This window comes from Gadus macrocephalus, chromosome 18 (genome assembly GCF_031168955.1).
Source record: "Gadus macrocephalus chromosome 18, ASM3116895v1".
In the NCBI taxonomy this organism is placed as follows: Eukaryota; Metazoa; Chordata; class Actinopteri; order Gadiformes; family Gadidae; genus Gadus; species Gadus macrocephalus.
In genome coordinates this window covers 1,322,580-1,348,783 of record NC_082399.1, presented here as the reverse complement: position 1 = coordinate 1,348,783, position 26,204 = coordinate 1,322,580, and the positions used below count along the sequence as shown (strand labels likewise).

The 26,204-nt window shown below is 50.0% G+C and overlaps 2 protein-coding genes and 1 long non-coding RNA gene across 3 annotated transcripts in view; 2 read left to right on the top strand and 1 right to left on the bottom strand.

The window, feature by feature from the left end:
* The first annotated feature begins 3,130 nt into the window (after positions 1 to 3,130).
* Positions 3,131 to 13,902, top strand: si:ch211-183d21.1 (uncharacterized). Its single transcript, XM_060037428.1, has 12 exons — positions 3,131 to 3,373; positions 4,129 to 4,980; positions 5,478 to 5,658; positions 5,901 to 6,040; positions 6,580 to 7,145; positions 8,014 to 8,293; positions 8,897 to 9,101; positions 9,456 to 9,640; positions 10,017 to 10,115; positions 10,493 to 10,660; positions 11,716 to 11,809; positions 13,633 to 13,902. Exons 2-12 carry the CDS (start codon positions 4,161 to 4,163, stop codon positions 13,694 to 13,696), a joined length of 2,802 nt encoding a protein of 933 aa, XP_059893411.1. The 5' UTR covers positions 3,131 to 3,373; positions 4,129 to 4,160; the 3' UTR covers positions 13,697 to 13,902.
* Positions 13,903 to 14,104: 202 nt separating this feature from the next.
* nlrc3 (NLR family, CARD domain containing 3) overlaps positions 14,105 to 26,204 on the top strand; it is a 15,191-nt gene continuing 3,091 nt past the window's right edge. The window contains 11 exon segments of the mRNA XM_060037598.1: positions 14,105 to 15,269; positions 16,346 to 16,545; positions 18,848 to 19,117; positions 19,869 to 21,624; positions 22,384 to 22,470; positions 22,877 to 22,960; positions 23,485 to 23,568; positions 23,658 to 23,741; positions 24,144 to 24,227; positions 24,588 to 24,671; positions 25,507 to 25,590. Of these exon segments, the coding sequence (XP_059893581.1) occupies positions 16,413 to 16,545; positions 18,848 to 19,117; positions 19,869 to 21,624; positions 22,384 to 22,470; positions 22,877 to 22,960; positions 23,485 to 23,568; positions 23,658 to 23,741; positions 24,144 to 24,227; positions 24,588 to 24,671; positions 25,507 to 25,590 (2,750 nt within the window). The 5' untranslated portion in view covers positions 14,105 to 15,269; positions 16,346 to 16,412.
* Positions 22,510 to 22,960, bottom strand: LOC132447000 (uncharacterized). Its single transcript, XR_009523001.1, has 2 exons — positions 22,852 to 22,960; positions 22,510 to 22,816 (listed from the first exon to the last, which is right to left on the bottom strand). It is a non-coding gene; the product is annotated as an uncharacterized LOC132447000 (long non-coding RNA).

The window sequence follows — 26,204 nt, the reverse complement described above, 5'->3', positions numbered from 1 at the left end:
TCACCTCAGGCTCCGTGAATAGTGAAGAATAGCCCCTCGACCTTCGGTCTCAGGGGGGGCTTTTCCCCACTTTTTACTTCGCCTTCGCCGAATAATTGTTAACTATAAGTGTTTTAAATCTACAGCACTCTCACATCCTCTTCTCTTACTCACACCAGGGTTACCCAAAGTTGCGATATTTACTAAAAATAAAAGGAATAGATCTGTGCGTTTCCTCAGTTCCCTTTAATAATCTGAATCACTTGTATGTTCAGATAAAGGATGTAAACGTTGAAATAATAATAAAATAATTTCGGCAAGCATTATTAATGCAAATCAGAATTACCGAGATAGATTTTCACTATTCCATCGATAAAGAAACCAAAAGTATGTACGACTCGTCCGGTCTGTTCGGAGAGGTGGAGATGGATAATGACTTTGTAGAGATGGAGGATGTTCCAGCTTGGCTTTGGAGAATCCTTCATCTTTCTCGGTCGTTTTACCCACATCTATACGAGCCATCTTTACCTGAAATAGCTCTGCCTGAATTATATTAATGGTTGATAGCAAATCTGCAGAGGTTTACTTGACATGCAGTAGGCCAGTGGCGGACTCAGGGGACTCGGACCCCGGGCCTCCATGGTTGGAAAAGTGCCCTCAAGAGTGGCGAATACGAGAGAAAGTGCCTTATTGGCTGCCCTTTACATGGGAAAAAATGTATTGGGTGCCCTCTGGTGCCCCTTCAAACTATAAATTATGATGATGAGCCCTGCAACACGCTCTTCTGAAAAGTTAAAAAGTAAGAGGTAGCCTATTTATATTTATTAGGGGTTCAAAAACCATACTGTAGGATAACCTGCACGGTAACTTACTAACTCAAACTACAGCATTCAGCCGACCTCTTTTCACCAACTCTGATTTTATTTTTTATAGCAGTCATGTATTTTCAAGTGAAGTTGTCGTATAATGACCGTTTTAAAGTTGTCACGTGGCTCCACTTTATATGACACTTGCAGATGTCTTATCTTTACATCTGTAAGTGTGTATATATATATATATATATGCACTGTACTTTTGATAACGTGACTGTGTGTAGTTATTTAGATTTGGAAAATTCCCTTTTCTGTTTGTTATTGAACATGGTTATGACCTCAAAAAATGTAGGTTTAGTTCCTCCAAAGGTTCCCTGTTCCCAGTTCTTGGGAACATGCAATTTGAAATGCGGTTTAACATGCGGTTTAACGTGCAATTCTGCAATTTAGTGACTGTTAACAAACGGCAAACGCACAAACAAACACGGAGTGGTCTTCACATCGCATCTGTATCGTTTTCACACTCCTATGTTCCAAACGCAAGAGAGATGCGTTTTGAGCTTTCCTTTGAATAGCTCCCCAGAGTCAGCTTCCCTGATCGCTGATGGCAGCCTATTCCATAGGAAGGGGCTCGACAGGCAAACGCTCTCTGTCCAGACGATTTCTTTTAAACTTCGCTAGCGAAAGAAGGCCGCCTCCCGAAGACCGGAGGGACCGAGAAGGACTATAAGGAATGATCAGGTCCTTCAGGGAGGATGGAGATAGTCCATGCAAGACTTTATAGCTTAGCAGTAGTACCCTAAAATCCGATCTGGAAGTTATTGGTAGCCAGTGCAAGGAGGCGAGAATAGAGTGATGTGATCAAACTTTATTTTTTATTCACTTCGCCTTCGGCGAATAATTGTTATCTATAAGTGTTTTAAATCTACAGCACTCTCACATCCTCTTCTCTCACTCACACCAGGGTTACCCAAAGTTGAAATATTTAGGCCTACTAAAAAATAAAGAAATAGATATGTGTGTTTTCTCAGTTCCCTTTAATAAGATGAATCTTTTATATGTTCAGATAAAGGTTGCAAAAGTTGAAATAATTTCGGCAAGCATTATTGATGCAAATCAGAATTACCCTAGATGGATTTTCACTCTTCCATCAATAAAGAAACTGAAAGTATGTACGACTCGTCCGGTCTGTTCGGAGAGGTGGAGATGGATAATGACTTTGTAGAGATGGAGGATGTTCCAGCTTGGCTTTGGAGAATCCTTCATCTTTCTCGGTCGTTCACACATTTTACCCACATCTATACGAGCCATCTTTACCTGAAATAGCTCCGCCTGAATTATATTAATGGTTGATTGTAAATCTGCAGAGGTTTACCAGACATGCAGTAGGCCAGTGGCGGACTCAGGGGACTCGGACCCCGGGCCTCCATGGTTGGAAAAGTGCCCTCAAGAGTGGCGAATACGAGAGAAAGTGCCTTATTGGCTGCCCTTTACATGGGAAAAAATGTATTGGGTGCCCCTTCAAACAATAAAGTATGATGATGTGCCATCTAGAACAAGACAATTCGATAATGTGCCTCAATGAGTGCCCTCTTAATGCCCTTACAGTGCCTCCATGGTCGAAAAAAAGTGCCCTCTGGAGTGGTGAATACGAGAGAAAGGGCCCTACATGATGCATCCTACCTTTTTGCCCGCTGGTTGGGCCCCATGTTGTGCAGAATCGCCCCTTTTTATTTTTTCGCCCCTGCCCTTCAAACAGTCTGAGTCCGCCACTGCAGTGGGCGTCAGCACAGAAATGGCCAGTGGTATTTGGAGCATCGAGCATGTATTCTAATATCACTGTCTATGGAGAAAGATCAGGGTCCTAGTAACCTATTGATCCCTAACACGCTCTTCTGAAAAGTTAAAAAGTAAGAGGTAGCCTATATATATATATTAGGGGTTCAAAAACCATACTGTAGGATAACTTGCACGGTAATTACTAACTCAAACTACAGCATTCAGCCAACATCTTTTCACCAACTCTGATTTAATTTTTTATAGCTGTCATATATTTTCAATGGAAGTTGTCGTATATTGACCGTTTTAAAGTTGGCGCATGGCTCCACTTTATGTGACACTTAAAGATGTTTTATCTTTACACTTTTAAAGTCCTTCAATTCCTCCTCTAATTTGCGATGGCCAGCACCCTTTACCACTCCCCCCAAGACCAGCACCACCCCTACACCGCATCACCCCATATAACACCACCCGCCATCTATCATCCAACCAACACCCCTCTAATAAAAACCACCAGCATCCCTCCGCCACTACCAGCCCTCCGTGACCTCCCCCACCAGCACCCCTCCAAAACCCCCCCCCCCTTCCCCCTCTGCCCTCCCACCGCCCACCGCCCACCGCCGCTTGGGGGAGAAAGTGCTGCTTTGTCAATGAAGGACGGAGCCTGGGAGCGGCGGAGATTCACGCAAACTTTCCGGATCTGCTGTCGGAATAACAAACCGCTCCTCGTCCACACGCCGCCGAACGGGGGTCTCGGGAAACGGGCGTAAGCAGCAGCCGAGCAACGGGAGAGCAGAGAAGCAGTAAGTCCGATCTGTGTATTCGGTAGAAGGACAGAGAGTAGGGAGAAGACGTGAACCTTTTCTGTGCAGCGGAGGAGATGAACGGAAGCGGCAGCCCACCGTGACCAGAATAAGACCCTTCTACACCACGCACACACTCACAGCCACCGGATAAATAGTTCACGGATTGTGCGAATCATTTGCACAGCCGTCTATCAAGGTTTCCCTGGGAATTGCATGAACTGTTGTGTTGACCCACTGTAACAGTTGGTCTGCTTCTTAGAGGCATTGTCGTACATTTATTTGATTTCAATGTGCTAAACAGTCTAGCTTGTAAATGCGACAATATAACAGTTCTGTCTTCTTCTCCCGTGTTCACTCTTCCAACTCCCAGTTTGAAAGCTTTGTTCTTCATTTTACATGACTGAAGTTCCATAACTTTCGATGCATAATTTTGCACATGATTTATCTGGAAATGCATTTCGCAATCTTCCAGACGTGCACTCCCAAAATAGGATGAGTCACAGCCAATCATTCAAACGGCCGACATCCCGTTAAGAAGGGAAAGCAGCGAGTGGAGCTCTGGTGTGAAACCGAGATGTTGATTAGATGTCGTGACTTGAGACATTTCCCCTAAAGAGCGGTTCATTTATTAACTGGCACATACTACTCTGTCTGTCTTGGGCTATTGGCGTTAGAGGAACCGGGAATCCATCAGCTTGGGACAGGAAGTAAAGACCCTAATTTACATGTTTCTTTTATTTTGTTCTTTGCAGAAGTCCGTCTTGTACTACTCCGGTTGGTAAGCATGGTTCGGTGGGGTGCTGGTGTGCCCAGCTGGGTGTTCCTGGTTGTTCTGGGGGGGTCCCTGGCTGCGGACCCCTGCCTCATCATCAGCGAGGTCAACGCCGACAACCCCAAGCTGGACACCACGGAGTTCGTGGAGCTGTACCACACGGGCGGCCAGCGCGCCCCCCTGGACGGGTACACCCTGGTCTTCTACAACGGCAACGGCAACGTGGCCTACAAGGTGCTGGACCTGAAGGGCCAGGCCACGGACGAGAGGGGCTTCTTCCTGGTGGGCTCGGTGGACCTGAGGCCCAAGCCCTCCATCCTGCTGCCCCCCAACACGGTGCAGAACGGCCCCGACGCCATCGCGCTCTACCACAGCGGGGCGGCCCGCTACGCCGAGAAGATGAACGCCACGGCGGCGGGCCTGGTGGACGCCGTGGTGTACATGACGCGCTGGACCAGCGGGGCCGAGGTCCTGGCCGAGGCGCTGACCCCCGGGCAGAGGCCCTTCATGGAGGACGAGGCCGGCCACGAGGGCGACGAGTCCCTCCAGAGGTGCCTCCTCTCCGGGGACGCCTGGACCTTCCAGCTGGCGCCGCCGTCGCCCGGGCAACGCAACCGCTGCACGCCCCCGCCGCCCGGCCAGCCGCTCATCAGCGAGCTGCGGCTGGGCGGGGGGCTGGCCGACGGGTGGGTGGAGCTGACGGGGGTCCAGGGGGCGGGGCCTCTGGTGCTGGCGGTGCTGGACCGGGCGGGGGTGGCGACGGTCAGCGTCGACGTGGACAACGCCAGGGACGCCATGGTTACCGTGGAGATAGAGAAGAGCTTCATGAAGGGTGAGCGCAGCCATGCTGTCACCGCCCTCGCATTCCCTCGGCACACGTCACCCCCGTCACGCTCACGTCACCCCCGTCACGTTCACGTCACCCCCGTCACGCTCACGTCACCCCCGTCACGTTCAGGTCACCCCCGTCACGTTCACGTCACCCCCGTCACGCTCACGTCACCCCCGTCACGTTCACGTCACCCCCGTCACGCTCACGTCACCCCCGTCACGCTCACGTCACCCCCGTCACGTTCAGGTCACCCCCGTCACGTTCACGTCACCCCCGTCACGTTCACGTCACCCCCGTCACGTTCACGTCTCCCCCGTCACGCTCTCGTCACCCCCGTCACGTTCACGTCTCCCCCGTCACGTCTCCCCCGTCACGTTCACGTCTCCCCCGTCATGTTCACGTCTCCCCCGTTGCGTCAAACTCAACTGCTGGCTAAACGTGTCATGAATCAAATCCTGTGTAACATACGATAATGGGCGATGTCTTGTGGTTGCTAGGAGACGAGGCGGGCGCGGTGGCGCTGTACGGCGGCCGGGCGGCGGACCTCCTGGTGGGCAGCAGCCTCAACGACTCCCAGCCCATCGACGCCTTCGTGTTCTCGGGGCGGGGGGGAGTGCCCAGCGACGACCTGATGGAGACGCTGGTCCCCGGGAGAACCCCCTACCAGCTCAGCCCCATGTGAGACCTCTGCCTGTCTGTCTGTCTGTCTGTCTGTCTGTCTGTCTGTCTGTCTGTCTGTTTCATCTGCCTGTCTGTCTGTCTGTCTGTCTGTCTGTCTGTCTGTCTGTCTCTGTCTGTCTGTCTGTCTGTCTGTCTGTCTGTCTGTCCCATGTGGTTGCCGTCTTGGCAGAGCTCTCTGAGTGTCCTGTGTTTGGGGGGTCCGGTGTGACCCCCCTGTCCTTCCCCGCTGTGTCCTGCAGTCTGCAGGAGGGAGGTGTGTACCTGAGCCGCTGTGGGGTGGCCCCGGGCCCCCGGGACCCAGGGGTGTTCTGGGAGGCCCCTCAGACCCACAGCCTGCCCAACAACTGCCCCTGGCCCCGCACCTGTCCCCAGAGCCCAGGTGAGCCCCCTCATCCTGTCTCTCATCCTGTCTCCTAGCCTCCTATCCCTGTACTCTAGTGTTAGTCCCTGTCTCCTAGCCTCCTATCCCTGTACTCTAGTGTTCGTCCCTGTCTCCTAGTCTTCTAGGACTTCTGTCTCCTAGTCCCCTAGCCGCCTTGTCTCTGTCTCCTAGGCCCTGTCTCCTACTCCCTCGGTTTCCTAGTCCCCCTTTTCCTGTCTCCCAGTCCCTGTCTCCTAGTCCCTCTTGCTCCTAGTCTCCTATCTTGTCCCCATGTCTCCTATCTTGCCTCCTAGTCTCCTAGCTTGTCTCCTAGTCCCTCTTTCCCCTAGTCTCCTATCTTGTCTCCTAGTCTCCTAGCTTGTTGCCTTGTCCCGGTCTCCTAGTCTCTTAGCTTGTCTCCTAGTCCCTCTTCCCCTAGTCTCCTAGCTTGTCTCCTAGCTTCCTTACCCCTCCCCTCCCTGTCTCCCAGGCCCTGTCTCCTAGTCTCCTAGCCTGTCTCCTTGTCACCTCATCCCTCCCCCCCCCCCGTCTCCCAGGGCCCCCGGGCACCACCGACGCCCCCCCCCACCTGCCCCCCTGGGGGCGGGGCGACTTCGTGATCAACGAGCTGAACGCCGACAGCCCCGGGGCGGCGGAGGACGGCGAGTACGTGGAGCTGTGGCACCCGTCGGGGCGGCGCGTGGCGCTGGCCGGCCTCTGGCTCCTCCTCTTCAGCGCCCACGACAACCGGCCCTACCGCGAGATCAGCCTGAGCGGCCACTTCACCACCGCCCGCGGCTACTTCCTGCTGGGCAGCGACCGGCTGGTGCCGGCGCCGTCGCTCCGCCTGCCGCCCAACACCATCCAGAACGGGCCGGACGCCGTGGCGCTCTACCGCAGCCCCGACGGGCCCCCCTCCTCCCTGCAGCCGGGGGTCCCCACCGCGGGCCTCCTGGACGCCGTGGTGTACCGCCTGAGGGGGTCCGAAAAGGCGGCGCGGACGCTGAGCGACGCGCTGACCCCCGGACAGCTCCCCCTGCTGGAGGACGCCACCGCGCTGCCCGGGGACGAGGGGCTCAGCCGCTGTGGGGGGCTGCACCCCGCCGATCTGTCGGCCTTCGCCGTGAGGAAACCTTATTCATACCGTTCTTTATCATAGATAGTCCTTTATCACTGTACCAGCTTTTTTCTTTATCACTGTACCAGCTGTCCTTTATCACTGTACCAGCCGTCCTTTATCACTGTACTGTCTGTCCTTTATCATAGATAGTCCTTTATCACTGTACCAGCTGTTCTTTATCACTGTACTGTCTGTCCTTTATCACTGTACCAGCTGTCCTTTATCACTGTACTGTCTGTCCTTTATCATAGATAGTCCTTTATCACTGTACCAGCTCCCCTTTATCACTGTTACTGTCTGTCCTTTATCACTGTTACTGTCTGTCTTTTATCACTGTACTGTCTGTCCTTTATCACTGTACCAGCTGTCCTTTATCACTGTTACAGTCTGTCCTTTATCAGTGTACTGTCTGTCCTTTATCACTGTTACTGTCTATCCTTTATCACTGTTACTGTCTATCCTTTATTACTGTTACTGTCTGTCCTTTATCACTGTTACAGTCTGTCCTTTATCAGTGTACTGTCTGTCCTTTATCACTGTTACTGTCTATCCTTTATTACTGTTACTGTCTGTCCTTTATCACTGTTACAGTCTGTCCTTTATCAGTGTACTGTCTGTCCTTTATCACTGTTACTGTCTGTCCTTATCACAACTACAGTCTGTCCTTTATCACAGCTACAGTATGGTCTTTATCACAGTTAGTCTGTCCTTTATCACAGTTAGTCTGTCCTTTATCACAGTTTCAGTCTTTAGTTAGTCACAGCTGCAGCCTTTATCACAGTCATCATAACTTATATCTGGTTTAGAGTAGTCTGACGTAGCTTTGTGCGGCCGTGTTCTGATGAAGCGCGTGTCTGTCCCGCGGTGCCAGGTGGCCCAGCCCACCCCTCTGAGGGAGAACGTGTGTCCCCCGCCCCCGCCCCCGCCAGAGGGCGTGGTCCTCAACGAGGTGTCGGTGGCCCGCTGGACCAACCAGAGCCGGCAGTGGGGGTCGTTCGTGGAGCTGGTGGGCCCGCCGCGCACGCCGCTGAGGGGGCTGGTGCTGCTGGCCGTTGGGGAGGAGGACCGCGGCGGCGCCATCTTGGCTCTGCCGCTGACGGGCTCCACGGACAGCGGGGGCTTCTACCTGGTGGGCAACGTCACCGGGGCAGGTGAGCACAGCGCCCCCTCTGGGTCTGGAGGGCAGAATATGTTGGGGCTGCGCAATTAATCACGTTTTGATTTTGATTTTGATTTTCGGGTCAAACAATCTTTTTCTTTAAGTATATTTATTGAATTAAATGTTTTATAGAAATGGCAGAACAGCTGGATACATATTTGACCATTATTTTCTATTTGAACATTTGCAATTTGTGTATTCTTTTTTAAGTGGAAATGTACAATGTGTTTCCTTACAGAGAAGGGCTGAATAAGTGCATCATGTTTTAAACTCAAAAATAATTGTTTGAATAATCGTGATTTCAATATTGACCGAAATAATCTTGATTATATTTTTTTCCATAATCGAGCATCCCTAGCATATGTTGCTTTCTCTGTCTCCAGTTCGCACTCGGAGGTAGCTTAGCCTACTCCTTATTTAGAATGTTTTGGTCATTAGCATATAAGCACACACACACATATGGAAGCATTGTCGGCAATGTATAATTTACAGGTAGTTAGCACGTTGGGTTAGCATGGTCACTATTAGCAGGGTAGGATTTATGGCATGTCACTAAACAATCCGGTTTTCTCTCTCTCTCTCTCTCCACCGCCAGACCAGAGTTTCCCAGAAGGCACCACGGTGCCGTCGCGGGGGGGCGTGGCCCTGTGTCACGACGTGTTCAGCGTGTGTCGCGCGGTGGCGACCCGCGGCCTGGCTAACGTCAGCATCATCAGGGACTCCGTGGTGTTCAGCCACCACCAGGCCCTGCTGCTCAGCCTGGGGGCCAGCACGGGGGAGCAGGTCCTGCCTGCACCCAGGTGAGGGTGGAGGGGTGAGGGGTGAGGGGAGGACGGTGGCGGGCGGTGAAGTGACGCTGGTTGTTCCACTGACTGAGTGTTGAGTACTTTTCTAGTATTGACGACAATGGGGTTGAATCAATGTTGGTCGGCGCTGAGGGGGGTGGTGATCGGACTGCCTGTTGTGGGGTACTTTACCGTCCCTCCTCGTGTTGTTATCTCTACTGTTATTCTTCATAACGTGTGTGTGTGTGTGTGTGTGTGTGTGTGTGTGTGTGTGTGTGTGTGTGTGTGTGTGTGTGTGTGTGTGTGTGTGTGTGTGTGTGTGTGTGTGTGTGTGTGTGTGTGTGTGTGTGTGTGTGTGTGTGTGTGTAGGTCGGTGCAGGCCGGTCCAGTCTCCCTCAGTCGATGTACGTGCTGTCAGCCCAGAAGCCCCACCTCCTGGACTAGCTCCGCCCCCACGCCTCGCACCACCAACCTGTGCCCTAGCTCCGCCTTCTCAAGCAGTATCGACCTATGCCTCGGCCCTCTGGCCAGTGATTGGCAGGACCACTCGGCCAGTAAGACCAGAGATTCTGCCCGACCCATCTAACCACTTTCAGCTCTACTGCTAATGCTATCGCTACCACTACTGCTCATGCTACCACTACTGCTTATGTGACTGTTATATCAACTGCTGCCATTAGCTCACAATTATTACTGCTATAATGAGCGCTACATTGAATGCTACCACTAATGCATTATGAATATGCATCACATTATTTACACCATGTTGTCCCTTGACTGATGATTAAGGTTAGACCCCCACAAAACTATACACTACTAAGTGTGTGTGTGTGTGTGTGTGTGTGTGTGTGTGTGTGTGTGTGTGTGTGTGTGTGTGTGTGTGTGTGTGTGTGTGTGTGTGTGTGTGTGTGTGTGTGTGTGTGTGTGTAGACTGCAGTGACCTCCTCCTTCAGGGCAGCAGGGTCGCTGAGGTGGCCGGGTACTTGGAGCAGAGCTGTCGCTGTGGCATCAGCGCCCTCTATCTGCAGGGTAAGATATAACACACAAGATATAATATAATGTATACCCTGTATAAAATATTTACTGTATAATATAATGTTTACACACACCGCCCCCTACCTGCAGTGTACGCTTATCTTTCTTACTTTTATCCACTTAAACTGTCAAACGTGTGTCATTTACAAAAATAAACTAAAAAGTGCGAAGCCGAAATCTCATAATGGCTTAATTCTGAAATGCTCCGGGAAAGGTACACACACACACACACACACACACACACACACACACACACACACACACACACACACACACACACACACACACACACACACACACACACACACACACACACACACTCTCTATATAGAGTTTAAAGCAACTACGGGCTTTCGGTTCAACATCTCTAGGCTTCAAGTTCTGGTGCGTGTCGAGCTGGCTCCGGGTCAAGGGCAGCATGATGGCTCTGTCGCCCCACCAGAAGACCCTCATCCTGCAGACCTCCTCCTCACACCTCCCCCCCCCCCACGGAGAGGGCAGCTGCTCTAGCCCCAACGCGGACCCCCACACCGGCACCGGTCAGCTTCTACCCCGTACAGATCTATGTCTAACCAACTCTTAACCTTCTAGATTCTAACCCTTACAGATCTATATCGAACCAACTCTTAACATTCTAGATTCTAACCCTTACAGATCTATATCGAACCAACTCTTAACATTCTAGATTCTAACCCTTACAGATCTATATCGAACCAACTCTTAACATTCTAGATTCTAACCCTTACAGATCTATATCGAACCAACTCTTAACATTCTAGATTCTAACCCTTACAGATCTATATCGAACCAACTCTTAACATTCTAGATTCTAACCCTTACAGATCTACAATCGAACCTTCTAGATCAAACTGCCAACAGATCTACAATCTTACCATCTCTTAACCTTCTAGCTTCTACTGCCTACATATCTACAATTGAACCATCTCTTAACTTTCAAGCTTCTATCCCTTACAGATCTACAATCCAACCATCTCTTAACCTTCTCGACTCTACTGCTTACCGATCTAATATCGAACTATCTTTTCACCTTCTAGCTTCTACCGCCCACAGATCTGGTCTTGCCTTGAAGGTCTGGTATAACCGGTCTGATCTGGGCTAGTATAGGCTGGTATAAATCGAATTAGACTGGTTAGCCAGCCTGGATGCATTTTAATTGTGAGGTCCCTCTGGTCTGAATGTAATGTTATTGTGGTCCCTCCGGCCTTAATGTAATGTTATTGTGTGGTCCCACAGGTCTGGATTTAATGTTATTGTGTGAGCCCTCTGGTCTGAATGCAATGTTATTGTGGGATCTCTCTGGGCTGAATGGTATTTAATGTTATTGTGGGATCCCTCTGGCCTTAATGTAATGTTATTGTGCTCCCTCTGGTCTGATGTAATGTTATTGTGCTCCCTCTGGTCTGATGTAATGTTATTGTGCTCCCTCTGGTCTGATGTAATGTTATTGTGCTCCCTCTGGTCTGATGTAATGTTATTGTGCTCCCTCTGGTCTGATGTAATGTTATTGTGTGTTGTGTTGCAGAGTCTGCGCTGAGGCTCCAGGTCGGTCTGGCCCTGGGTCTGGGTGTTGCAGAGTCTGCGCTGAGGCTCCAGGTCGGTCTGGCCCTGGGTCTGGTGGGGTTGCTAGGCCTCGTAGCGGCTCTGTTCGCATACCTCTACAAGAAGAGGTAGAGTCTCACTCTCTCCCCGGCACTCCCTCACTCCTCTCAGTCTCACTCCTCTCGGTCTCACTCTCTCCCGGCACTCCCTCACTCCTCTCGGTCTCACTCTCTCCCCGGCACTCCCTCACTCCTCTCGGTCTCACTCCTCTCGGTCTCACTCTCTCCCCGGCACTCCCTCACTCCTCTCGGTCTCACTCTCTCCCGGCACTCCCTCACTCCTCTCGGTCTCACTCTCTCCCGGCACTCCCTCACTCCTCTCGGTCTCACTCCTCTCGGTCTCACTCCTCTCGGTCTCACTCCTCTCGGTCTCACTCTCTCCCGGCACTCCCTCACTCCTCTCGGTCTCACTCCTCTCGGTCTCACTCTCTCCCCGGCACTCCCTCACTCCTCTCGGTCTCACTCTCTCCCCGGCACTCCCTCACTCCTCTCGGTCTCACTCCTCTCGGTCTCACTCTCTCCCCGGCACTCCCTCACTCCTCTCGGTCTCACTCTCTCCCCGGCACTCCCTCACTCCTCTCGGTCTCACTCTCTCCCGGCACTCCCTCACTCCTCTCGGTCTCACTCTCTCCCCGGCACTCCCTCACTCCTCTCGGTCTCACTCTCTCCCCGGCACTCCCTCACTCCTCTTGGTCTCACTCCTCTCGGTCTCACTCTCTCCCCGGCACTCCCTCACTCCTCTCGGTCTCACTCCTCTCTGTCTCACTCTCTCCCCGGCACTCCCTCACTCCTCTCGGTCTCACTCTCTCCCGGCACTCCCTCACTCCTCTCGGTCTCACTCTCTCCCGGCACTCCCTCACTCCTCTCGGTCTCACTCCTCTCGGTCTCACTCCTCTCGGTCTCACTCCTCTCGGTCTCACTCTCTCCCGGCACTCCCTCACTCCTCTCGGTCTCACTCCTCTCGGTCTCACTCTCTCCCCGGCACTCCCTCACTCCTCTCGGTCTCACTCTCTCCCCGGCACTCCCTCACTCCTCTCGGTCTCACTCTCTCCCCGGCACTCCCTCACTCCTCTCGGTCTCACTCTCTCCCCGGCACTCCCTCACTCCTCTCGGTCTCACTCCTCTCGGTCTCACTCTCTCGCCGGCACTCCCTCACTCCTCTCGGTCTCACTCTCTCCCCGGCACTCCCTCACTCCTCTCGGTCTCACTCTCTCCCCGGCACTCCCTCACTCCTCTCGGTCTCACTCCTCTCGGTCTCACTCTCTCCCCGGCACTCCCTCACTCCTCTCGGTCTCACTCCTCTCGGTCTCGCTCTCTCCCGGCACTCCCTCACTCCTCTCGGTCTCGCTCTCTTCCGCTCTCGTTCCTTTGATCCTTTGTCCCTTTGTTCTTTCTTTCTTTCTCTCCTCTCTCTTTCAGAGTCCACGGGTTGTATTTGTCTTATGCACGGTATAACAAAGGGTCATTCCAACAGGGAAATTCCCGATGACGTGGTAAGCAGAAGTAGTACGTATAAGGAGTATCAAATTATTAAGAGTCAGAAATTGACATCGCTGAGGTCTGAATCATCTCCTTAGTCTTGCAGACGTTGACGAAGAGGTGGTTTTTGTCCCGGCACCATGATGCAAAGGCACTGACCTCTGTAGGCTTTCTTATCGTTGTCGGAGGTTCAACAGCCTGCAACCTCAAGGATAACGTTGGAGCTGTGTGTGGCCACACAGTCTCTCTCTCGTGCTCTCGCTCCCTCATATATCTTGGAAGTGAAGTAAACAATTTTGGCATATGGTTGCGAAATTATTTTTGTAGTTACAAGGTTGGTCAACAAGGTGGCACTGTTCTTCTCTGTAAACGGCATGGTGAGCTCGGTTTGGTGTTTGTGTCGCCCTCTGCAGGCGGCCGCTGAACTACCACTCCATGGAGCTGAGCGAGAACAGAGACGGCCCTTCTGAGTTCTGAACTGGCACGGCGAATCAGCTCCGGCGCACCTCTAAAGGAACCAATCAGAGGCCAGCTGCTGCAGAGCGACACGTAACAATTATCAACACTGGAGAGACTGAATGGGATTTAGTGCTATTCAACGTGGTTTAATGTTGTTTAGCGTAACTTAACGCTAAATAACATTACTAGCATTAAATAACACAATTCAACATTATTGAATGTGATCTCACGTTTTTTTACATTAATAAGCCTTACCTAAAGTTATTCAGCAGCTTTCAACAATTTAAAACGTGAAATAATGCGTGAATTTACACCATACAAGAACATGTAAGCACGGTTTAAAAATAGGACTCCTTGAGGTCTGTTTTGAAAAGGGTGTGTGTGTGTGTGTGTGTGTGTGTGTGTGTGTGTGTGTGTGTGTGTGTGTGTGTGTGTGTGTGTGTGTGTGTGTGTGTGTGCGCGCGCGTGTTTATGGGGAGGGGGGTCGTGTCTGTGTTGCTCGTGTCTGTTGTAACTCATGTTTAACTTAGGGAAAATAACGTGAAAGAAGTGTTTTTATTTGATACCTGAGTAATAATCTTTTGTTCCGTGAATATATATATATTTACCTTTCTGTATATTAACCCTAACCTATATGTTGTTTTCTAAAATTCGTCTTTAACACGCCTGGAACTTGAAACAATTACCCTTTTTAAACACCCTAACTTTTAACACACTTCACTGATGAAGACAAGAATATTGCAAATCATTTTGAGTTGCTTCTTATTGACATTTGTTTTAAATGATTAATTATTGTTTATGACGCCGATGAAATCACGCCAAGGTAAAAGAACATTTTAAATTATAGAACTTTTTAATTTTTTTTTTTTTTTGAATAAGTCATGCTTTGTTGCCTTCCCAAAGGTACGTTTGTTCAGCTCATGCACTGTGGAAATTATTTTTGAAATAAAATATATTTTTCTGATGAGCAACAGAATTGTTAGCATTTGTGATCCAACCACACACACAAACTGTAATCCAGTCATCTTGCTCAGCTGCAGCCTCTGTGTTTGCACAGAGTGAAACATTATAGTTAACTATTTAAACAACAACTTAATAATTTACATTTCTTCATTATCATTTAGCAGATGCTTTTATCCTGAGTGGTAACAGAAAGAAGTGAGGCTGAGAACAACAAAAAAATTGAACTTAACTTGAAAGAGTGCAGAGGATAGGAATCAGAGATACAAGTTATTTATTTTTATGAGTGGTACCTGTTAAATGTTATACTCAAAATGAACCAAATGTTAGGTTATACGTGAACCTAACCATGAGAGCTGTACCCTATGTAACCGTTAACAGGAGACTGATTTGTGTTTGTGTGATCAGCATCATCGCGTGTTCAAACAATGAAGCATTTCGAGGTGCTTTTCTTCTGCACAGGAAGACCAGAGGTTAGAGACAGGAAACTGTTTGGAGGAGATAGTTTCCTTCTCGCCTCTTGCCAAACTGTATGTGAGTGAGACCGGTTGCAAAGCGCGGCACCCTGGATTGAACCTTCTGGTGATTAACAAAGTAAAAGCGGACAAGATCTCTGCAGAACCGACTGATGGTGAGTAGGTCCACAATCTTCAGGACTTTGTGCTTGATAGGAATATGGTCATGCTTGTTTGGAATTCAATGAAAACCTACATCTTCTGATTTACACCACCTCGGTAATTACATTTTCTAAATAATGAGATGTTTTTGATCATTTAAAGTCGATATATTATAACACCCGGTGAGAGTGTGATTAGCCATTACATAGCTAATCACACCCTCACTTTTAATCACTTTAAGAAAATACTAATTATAACATGTATGTATTATATCCCTCATATAACCACACATTAAATTATATGTTGGCCTCATTTGAATAATACTAAAATACATTGATACAATATCAACTTGCACATATGGTATGTTGTTGTATGGTATGGCAGTAACTATCGTGTTGTGTTCACCGACCTGTTTCCATGGTAACAACACCACTTGTTACAACAGAATATGAAAATGTGTTTGTGTGATGCAACGGAAGTTGAGGTTATTCTCGTGCGTTTCTTTTGTCACGGTGTGATTGAACCTACAGCTACACTGACTGCCTCCTATCACAGCTACAGGCTTTCTTTATCACAGATACAGTCCGTCCTTCACTACAGCTACAGTCTGTTATTCATAATAGCCACAGTCTGTTCTTTATCACGGCAACAGTCTATGTTCTATCCCAGCTATGAGCTTTACTTTAGAAAGCTACGGCCTGTCGAGTATCACAGCTACATTCGGTCGTTTATCACATTTAGAGTCTGTCCCTTTCACTTCTACAGTCTACATTTACGGCATTTTGCAGACTCTTTTATGATGTTATGACTCACAACGGTTAATTAAGACATTGGCCCACCGGCGGCGGAGTCAACCATGCGAGGCGACAGCCAGCTCGTCGGGAGCGGTCAGGGTGAGGTGTCTCGCTCAGGGACACATCGACACTAGTACACCTGCTCTACCTCCTGAGCTGAGCCGCCCCAAGAGCCTCTCCTCAATAACCGTTACCGACGTGTCCTCTGCCACAGCTCCAGTCTGTCCTTCCATCACATGAGACCGATTCACCCGCGGCGTCGGCCCCCTCACTGCTCCTCCTCACTACCTGTGCAGGTGAACCTGGAGCTGGCGTGCGGGGGCGGAGCGGCGAGCACCTGTCCAGGTGGGCAGTGAGGGGCTCATGTCGCGCGGCGGCCGGCAGTACGAGGCCCTGCTGGGCCGCAGCGAGAGAGTCACATGGCAGAGAGACTGCTACATGGACCTCCAGTCCAACCCCGGAGGACCCCCCTCCAAGAGCGACAGAGACGCCCACGGTAGGCCACGCCCCCCGGGGTCATAGGGGCGGGTCCCCGCGGGACGCCAGGTGTGCTTGGGCTGGGCGTGTTGACTTGTGTTTGTCTCGGGGTGTTTACTTGTGATTGTATTGGGTGTGTTGACATGTGTTTTTATATTGGATGTGATTATATCGGATGTGTTCATATTGGATGTGTTTGTATTAGGTGTGTTGACATGTGTTTACATTGGATGTGTTTATATTGGATGCGTCGATATGGGATTATATGGGATGTGTTTATGTTAGATGTATTTACATGGATGTGTTTACATTGGGTGTGTTTAGATTGGGTGTGTTTACATGCGATCACATTGGATGTGTTTGTGTTCACATTGGGTGTATGTACATGTGTTTATATTGGATGTGTTCATATTGGATGCATTTAAATGGATGTGTTTATATGGGATGTGTGGACATGTGTTCACATTGGATGTGTTGACATTGAATGTGTTTGTGTTTATATTGGATGTATTTAAATGGAAGTGATTATATTGGGTGTGTTTATATTGGGTGTGTTGATGTGTGTTTACATTGGATGTGTTGACATTGGGTGTGTTTGTGTTCATATTGGATGTGTTTGTGTTTATATTGGATGTGTTTGTGTTCATATTGGATGTGTTTGTATTCATATGGGATGTGTTTGTGTTCATATTGGATGTGTTTGTGTTCATATCGGGTGTGTTTGTGTTCATATTGGATGTGTCTGTGTTCATATTGGATGTGTTTGTGTTCATATCGGGTGTGTCTGTGTTCATATTGGATGTGTTTGTGTTCATATTGGATGTGTTCATATTGGATGTGTCTGTGTTCATATTGGATGTGTCTGTGTTCATATTGGATGTGTCTGTGTTCATATTGGATGTGTCTGTGTTCATATTGGATGTGTTTGTGTTCAGATTGGATGTGTTTGTGTTCATATTGGATGTGTCTGTGTTCATATTGGATGTGTCTGTGTTGGGTGTGTCTGTGTTCATATCAGATGTGTCTGCGTTCATATTGGATGTGTTTGTGTTCATATTGGATGTGTCTGTGACACAGACACATCCAATATGAACACAGACTCTGTGTTCATATTGGATGTGTCTGTGTTAATATTGGATGTGTTCATATTGGATGTGTCTGTGTGCATATTGGATGTGTTTGTGTTCATATTGGATGTGTCTGTGTTCATATAGGATGTGTCTGTGTTCATATTGGAGGTGTTCATATTGGATGTGTCTTCGTTCATATTGGATGTGTCTGTTGGATGTGTCTGTGTTCATATTGGATGTGTCTGTGTTCATATCGGATGTGTTCATATTGGATGTGTGTGTTCATATTGGATGTGTCTGTGTTCATATTGGATGTGTTTGTGTTCATATCGGGTGTGTTTGTGTTCATATTGGATGTGTTTGTATTCATATGGGATGTGTTTGTGTTCATATTGGATGTGTTTGTGTTCATATCGGGTGTGTTTGTGTTCATATTGGATGTGTCTGTGTTCATATTGGATGTGTTTGTATTCATATGGGATGTGTTTGTGTTCATATTGGATGTGTTTGTGTTCATATCGGGTGTGTTTGTGTTCATATTGGATGTGTCTGTGTTCATATTGGATGTGTTTGTGTTCATATCGGGTGCGTCTGTGTTCATATTGGATGTGTTTGTGTTCATATTGGATGTGTTCATATTGGATGTGTCTGTGTTCATATTGGATGTGTTCATATTGGATGTGTCTGTGTTCATATTGGATGTGTTCATATTGGATGTGTCTGTGTTCATATTGGATGTGTCTGTGTTCATATCGGATGTGTTCATATTGGATGTGTCTGTGTTCATATCGGATGTGTCTGTGTTCATATTGGATGTGTTCATATTGGATGTGTCTGTGTTCATATTGGATGTGTCTGTGTTCATATCGGATGTGTTCATATTGGATGTGTGTGTTCATATTGGATGTGTCTGTGTTCATATCGGATGTGTCTGTGTTCATATTGGATGTGTTCATATTGGATGTGTCTGTGTTCATATTGGATGTGTTGTGTTCATATTGGATGTGTTCATATTGGATGTGTCTGTGTTCATATCGGATGTGTCTGTGTTCATATTGGATGTGTTCATATTGGATGTGTCTGTGTTCATATTGGATGTGTCTGTGTTCATATTGGATGTGTCTGTGTTCATATTGGATGTGTCTGTGTTCATATTGGATGTGTCTGTGTTCATATTGGATGTGTCTGTGTTCATATTGGATGTGTCTGTGTTCATATTGGATGTGTCTGTGTTGGGCGTGTGGCTCTCAGGATCCGTCTGGGTCCATCAGCACCAGCAGCAGCTCCAGCGCTTCACCACCGCCAGCTTCCTGCGGCGGATGCTGTCCCACCTGCGGGTGCAGGAGCTGCTGAGCGTGGTGGACGAGATGCGGGTGGAGGACGGCGGAGGGAGGCAGGTGGAGGAGCAGGTCATGACCCTTCTCTCCCTGCTGGCCAGCAGAGCCCCCCACGGGCCCAACGCCCTTCAAGCCTTTGTGGAGAACTCGGACTCCCACGAGGCGCGGCTCATCCTGACACATGGTACGGCCCGCTCAGTCTCTTCCTGTTCATCCTGACACATGGTACGGCCCGCTCAGTCTCTTCCTGTTCATCCTGACACATGGTACGGCCCGCTCAGTCTCTTCCTGTTCATCCTGACACATGGTACGGCCCGCTCAGTCTCTTCCTGTTCATCCTGACACATGGTACGGCCCGCTCAGTCTCTTCCTGTTCATCCTGACGCATGGTACGGCCCGCTCAGTCTCTTCCTGTTCATCCTGACACATGGTACGGCCCGCTCAGTCTCTTCCGGTTCCCCACCGTGCGTGTAGAGGGCTAGCCTAATCCCGAAACAAGGCTCCAGTTTAAGGGGGTGGAATTCTATTTTTAGTTGTGAAATTGATTCACAACATTTGGGGAAAACGTCTGAAGGAGCTAACTAATCAAGGCACTAATTAGGGAATCGATGAAGGGGCTTAAATATGTGACAGCGCTATAGATACAGTATATACATTAATCTCTCTTTCCTATCTCGACCTGTTCTGAATGCAAATCATAATGAGATCAATTTTACAATAAATATTTTACTGTCCGTACGAAACTATCGACAATAACTCTTCGGTCTAAGTGCATAATATAAAGAGAATCAATCACACAATAATAATTATTATAACAAATGAATAATAACATGCACAAATAAAACTTTGGAAGGAGTCTGTAATCAACAGCGGGTGAAGCCTTGAGGTCTGTTGCCAACTGCTAAGTCCCGCGTCCTCCACGTTCCCTCCTGCAGACCACATGGTGAAGGAGCACCAGACGATGCTGCTCCAGAGGCTCGCTTCTTCCAGGGACCGGATGTACAACGCTCCCCCCAGCCTGAGCAGCGCCTCCCGGGGCTTGCTGCTGGTGGACGGGCTCTCCAACCTCCAGCAGAAGGAGCACGACCTCATGCAGGTCAACACCGCGCGGGGCAGCAGGCGGATCCACCTCCGACCCCTGGCCCTGGCCAGGCTGATGGAGCCCCTGACGCGGGTCAGCTCCTCTCCCAGGGTGTCTCTCACCGTGGGCGTGGCCGGCATCGGCAAGACGGCGTTGGTCCGGCAGTTTGTCACCCAGTGGTGCCTGAGGAAGGTGTGCGGCGACATCAGCTTCATCCTGCCCTTGTCCTTCTGGGAGCTGAACTTCCTGGAGAAGGTGTCTGCCGAGAGGCTGGTGAGGCTGGCCTTCCCGCACCTGAGCGACCCCGCCCTCGTCCTGAGCGGAGCCTGTCGGACGCTCTTGATATTCGACGGCCTGGACGAGTTCCGCTGCCGGTTGAACTTCTCGGACGCGTCCACGTGCAGCGACCCGAAGAAGGAGGTGAGCGTGGAGGACTTGGTGACCAACATCATCCGCGGGAACCTCCTCCCCGACGTGTCGGTGTGGCTGACGTCGCGTTCGGCCCACGCGGCGCTGATCCCCGTGGGACTGGTGGACCGGCTCACCGAGGTCCCCGGCTTCACCTCGCAGGACGTCCACACGTTCCTCCACCACTGTCTGCCGGAACGGGACACGGCGGGTCAGGTCTGGGCTCACCTGGAGTCCCACAAGTTCCTGATGGTGATGTCCTACATCCCCTGCGTCTGCCAGATCGTGATGGAGACCCTGAGGTTCCTCCTGCAGAAGGGCTCGCCGGACGGCCTTCCCAGGACCTGCACGGAGCTCTACGCACACTTCTGTGCCATGAACGCCGAGGCAGGGGAACCCCGAGGTCGGGAGCCCATGAGGATGGAGCAGGTCCAGGCCAGCCACCGGAAGCTCTTGGGACCCCTCGGCCGCCTGGCATTCTACGGACTCATCAAACACAAGTACACCTTCGGCGAGCAGGACCTCCGGGCGCACGGGGTGGACCTGCCGTCCGCGCAGGGCAGCCATGGTGCTGCGCTCCTGGTGCGGGAGGAGTCCGCCATCTTCGTGGCGTACCGCTTCACCCACCTGACGGTGCAGGAGTTCCTGGCGGCCACGTTTTACCACGTCTCCTCCAAGCGGGCCATCTTCGACCTGTTCTCCGAGAGCGCCATGTCGTGGCCCAAGTTGGGCTTCCAGAACCACTTCAGGAACGCCCTGCAGCGGTCGCAGCAGGACGACGGCGGCCACCTGGACGTGTTGGTGCGGTTCCTCGCGGGCTTGCTGTCTCCCAGCGCCGCCAAGCCCCTGGCGGCGCTGGTGGGGAAGGACGACTGCAGCCAGCAGGTATGGGCCGGGGGCTTCCTCCAGAGCCTGCTGGGTCCGACGGGGGGCTCGGAAGGGGGTGCAGCCGTCTCCCTGCGGGAGGTCAACCTGGCCTACTGCCTCCAGGAGCTGAAGCACACGGAGCTGCTTTGGAAGGTGGAGGAGGCGCTGCGCAGCGGCAGTCTGGCCGGGACGCTGAGCCGGTCCCACTGCGTCGCACTGGCCTACCTGCTGCAGGTGTCTCCGGAGTGCCGCCAGGAGACCAACCTGTCGGACTGCCTCAACTACTCCACCGTCAAATGTCTGCTGCCGCAGCTGCTGTACTGCTCCCAGCTGAGGTCAGACGTCTTTCATTCTATCGATGCTATCGTTGAATCATTTAGCCAACGCTTTCCTCTAAAGCGACCTACAGGGACCGCAGGTCATGAAGGGGCTGGTGGGGGATTAGGGGGCATCTTGCTCTAGGGGCTCTTCAGGGCTGCTGCAGACATTGGGGATCGAACCCAGTACCCTTCTGCTGGGGGTCACCGTAGCCGCTACAGCAGGGGTTCTCAAAGTTTTGACAGCTGAGGGCCAATTTAGGAACCCAGAATTGGACTGAGGGCCGCCTAAAAAAATTAGGCGGGAAACGCCGTCAGCATCCCAGTGGTGAAAAAAAACACTGCACCCTGGACCTCTGGGAGGGAGGTCAAGTGAGGTCTGAATCACGAAACTGAGGTTCATCCTTTCAAAGTAATGTACAGTCGGATTAAAACTAACAAATGTAAAAGGCTTTAATTGAAAGCTAGAGAGTCGACTTTTCTCTTTCTTTTTACTTCCATCTGTATGTCATTGCGGGCCGCCAGGAATGTTTCCGCTGGCCGCACTTTGAGAACCAATGCGCTAGACTATCCTGCTCCCTTAGAGCAATCACTATTCATACATAGCAACTTATTTAATGTGACATATAGCCAGGTGAAGCGGGAAAAGAGGCTGTATGGATTTATACAGGTATGGATGAACGGCTGTATAGATTAATGGATGTATGTCTGGATGTATAGATGGATGGATAGATGGATGTTTCTATTCATTGGTGAACAGATCATCTCTGTTTGCAGGCTGGAGAACAACCACTTCAAGGACAACGTAATGGAGTTGCTGGGAAGCCTATTGAGTGCTAAAGACTGCCAGGTCCAGAAGATCAGGTCAGGTTCTGGGTGGAACATCGGTTCGAACAGGCAAACTTTTTAATCGAAAAAGTCCACCGGACGACTCAATATGTTGTTGTTTTTTATGGTCATGTGTTTTTTTTCAGTGCAGTAACACTGCAGAAATGTGCAATCTCCTCTCTTCCTTACGACTGATTTGTTAACCGCTGTTTCCTGCACTCTGCCGCAAGTTTACTTTAACGTGACGTTGGTGTCGGTCGATGTCGTTCGCGCCACACTTAATTTGTCCCTTCAGGATGTCCTTGTTTTTTTTTTTTTACTGACTAGCTCTGTGAGTCAGTTGTCTTCTGTTATGTTACATTTTAAACCAAACAATCACCTCCTCCCCCCTCCCACCTCCCTCTTCCCACCTCCCACATCCCTCTTCCCTCCTCCCTGCTAGTCTTGCGGACAACTCTATCGGTAACCTGGGAGCGAAAGCTCTGAGCCGAGCCCTCCTCGTCAACCGGACCCTCACCGCACTAGAGTAAGGTCCTATGAACGAGTAATGTAATAAGTAATATGTAATATATGATGCTTATATAACCCTAACCCTCACCGCACTAGAGTAAGGTCCTATATACGAGTAATGTAATAAGTAATATGTAATATGTGATGTTTATACCTAAAACTCACAAGACTAGAGTAAGGTCCTATAATCTAGTCGTATTATAAGTAATATGTAATATATATGTAATTATCCTAACCATCACCAAATTCAAGTGACATAATATAATGGAGTAATGTAATAAATAATAATAAATAATAATAATAATATAATCAATTTATATAGCGCTTTTCTCACACTCAAAGCGCTTAAAAAATGTATACAAACAAAACCCTCACCACACTAGAGTACACACAGAGTGACATCAAATCATCTGGTAATATAATGAGAGGGGCAGAGAGTGAAAGAGAAAGAGAGATGTGTGCATTTACATTTCACTAGATTGTGTACAGGAGTTATGTTTAAGATGTATCCCATCATACAGCTCTGTATGTTTTTCTCAGTCTCCGCAGCAACAACATCGGAGCCAAAGGCGCCCGTTTTCTGGCTGAAGCGTTGAAGATGAACCAAGCCCTGGTGTCCATCAAGTGAGATCATCATCAACACATCATCATCCGTATATATCTATCACTGCATTGGTCTGTCGGATCTGCTTAACGGGTCGATCTGACGGCAGTTTCCAGAACAACGCGATCGGGGAGGAGGGGACGCGTGCGCTCGCCGACGTGCTGCTGGTCAACCGCAAACTGGTCTCGCTCAAGTGAGTCGGCTCCTTCTTAAACCAGTTTAAGATATGATTTGAAACCAGATTTAGCTGCGATGAAACTAGTGTAGAGGGACAAAAATGCTATCGAGGTGTGATTAAAAAATCGTTTTCAGATGTGGCATACAAAACTAGATTCAGATCTTGAATCTACCTCCACTTCCCCCACTGGCCAATCTGACTCAGGACCCGGGGAATCTGCTTAAACCAGCTATCCACCAAACACACAACACAGATGTTATACAGTTTCAGATGTGATTTAAAAACTCTTTCAGATGTGATTTTAAAAGGATTTTAAGCATAAAATATTTAAATAAATACATTTTATAGGGTGTGGAAACTAGTTTAAAGGGTGATGAAACCAGTGTGAAGACTGATGAAACTGGTTTGATGTTTCAGCATTCAGAACAACGCCATCGGACCAGGTGGGGCGAGGCGTCTGGCTGAGGCACTGAAGACCAACCAGGCGCTGACGGAGTTGAAGTAACACCAGCTTACCATCACATTACATCACCTCACTAATGTTAAAGTACCTCGGGTTTACAATCACATTACATTAACTAGCAGCTTAAGTACTGCAAGCTAGCCATAACATAACATAACATCAGTTCACTGCTAGTTTACCATTACATACAATTTGCTAACTACTGAAATACCTCTGAGCTTACCTTGGTGGTGATGATGTTGTTGTGTCGGTGATGACTGTGTTGGTGTTGGGTGGTGTGGTTTTGAGTGCGGTGGTGTTGAGTGAGTCTGTTGACTTGGTCGGTGTTGAGTGTGGTGGTGTAGAGTGTGGTGGTGATGACAGTGTGGGTGGTGTTGACGATTGTTGGTCCCTGTCAGTCTCTGCAGTAACCAGCTGGGGGATGGAGGAGCCACAGCCCTGGCCCAAGCCCTGGTGGAGAACCGCACACTCCTCTCTCTCCAGTCAGTAGTACTCCTCCTCCTCCTCCTCCTCCTCCTCCTCCTCCTCCTCCTCCGCCTCCTCCTCCTCCTTCTCCTCCTCCTCCTCTTCCTCCTCCTCCTCCTCCCCCTCTCCACCTCCTTCTCCTCCCCCTCCTCCTCCTCCTCCTCCTCTCTCCTCCTCCTCCTCCTCCTCCACCTCCTTCTCCTCCTTCTCCACCTCCTCCTCCTCCTCCTTCTCCTCCTCTCTCCTCCTCCCCCTCTCCACCTCCTCCTCTCTCCTCCTCCTCCTCCTCCTCCTCCTCCACCTCCTTCTCCTCCTCCTCCCCCTCTCTCCTCCTCCACCTCCTCCTCCTCCTCCTCTCTCCTCCTCCTCCTCCTCCTGCTCCTCCTCCTGCTCCTCCTCCTCCTCCTCCTCCTCCTCCCCCTCTCCTCCTCCTCCTCCTCTCTCCTCCTGCTCCTCCTCCTCCTCCTCCTCCTCCTCCTCCTCCTCCTCCCCCTCTCCTCCTCCCCCTCTCCTCCTCCACCTCCTCCTCCTCCTCCTCCTCTCCCCCTCTCCTCCTCCTCCTCCTCCTCCTCCTCCTCCTCCTTCCTCTCTTCAGACAGTAGCACCTCCTCTCCCAGCTCTGCTGTCTCCTGTGCTCATCCCAACCCATCCAGGCTCTTCTTCAACCTGTCTCAACACTGTCATTGTCTTCTTCTGGTCTCTCTCTCTTCATATTTTCATCCTCACATATTTGTTAATGTTTTCTTATTATTTTTTAAACGTTAAAAGAGAATTCCAAGAAACATTTTGTCAAAAACACATAACGAGCCATGATGTATCTCAGACTCTTGCTGTAGTAACTCTTGTCTCCAGCCTGCAGAGTAACTCCATCAGCGACCGAGGGATGACAGCCTTGACCAGATCTCTGAGGACCAACCAGTGCCTGCAGTCGCTAAAGTGAGTTCCCTAAGCCTGGTTCCAGCTGTGATGCAGCCTGGTTTTATCCCTGTGTAGCCTGGTTCCAGCTGTGATGCAGCCTGGTTTTATCCCTGTGTAGCCTGGTTCCAGCTGTGATGCAGCCTGGTTTTATCCCTGTGTAGCCTGGTTCCAGCTGTGATGCAGCCTGGTTTTATCCCTGTGTAGCCTGGTTCCAGCTGTGATGCAGCCTGGTTTTATCCCTGTTTAGCCTGGTTCCAGCTGTGATGCAGCCTGGTTTTATCCCTGTGTAGCCTGGTTCCAGCTGTGATGCAGCCTGGTTTTATCCCTGTGTAGCCTGGTTCCAGCTGTGATGCAGCCTGGTTTTATCCCTGTGTAGCCTGGTTCCAGCTGTGATGCAGCCTGGTTTTATCCCTGTGTAGCCTGGTTCCAGCTGTGATGCAGCCTGGTTTTATCCCTGTGTAGCCTGGTTCCAGCTGTGATGCAGCCTGGTTTTATCCCTGTTTAGTCTTCAGCCCCTGCACAGGATGCGTTTTCAGAGAGCTGAGAGTCAGACAGGCTGCAAATATTAACCACTTCCTGAGCGTGCGTGTCTCTTTGCGTACAAGCGTTTGTGTTTGAGTGTGTGTGAGTGA

Coding starts and splice junctions, on each gene's coding strand:
- si:ch211-183d21.1 (XM_060037428.1), top strand. CDS start 4,161: ATGGTTCGGTGGGGTGCTGGTGTGCCCAGCTGGGTGTTCCTGGTTGTT. Junction 4,981..5,477: donor AGAGAAGAGCTTCATGAAGG/GTGAGCGCAGCC, acceptor TGTGGTTGCTAG/GAGACGAGGCGGGCGCGGTG. Junction 9,102..9,455: donor CAGGTCCTGCCTGCACCCAG/GTGAGGGTGGAG, acceptor GTGTGTGTGTAG/GTCGGTGCAGGCCGGTCCAG.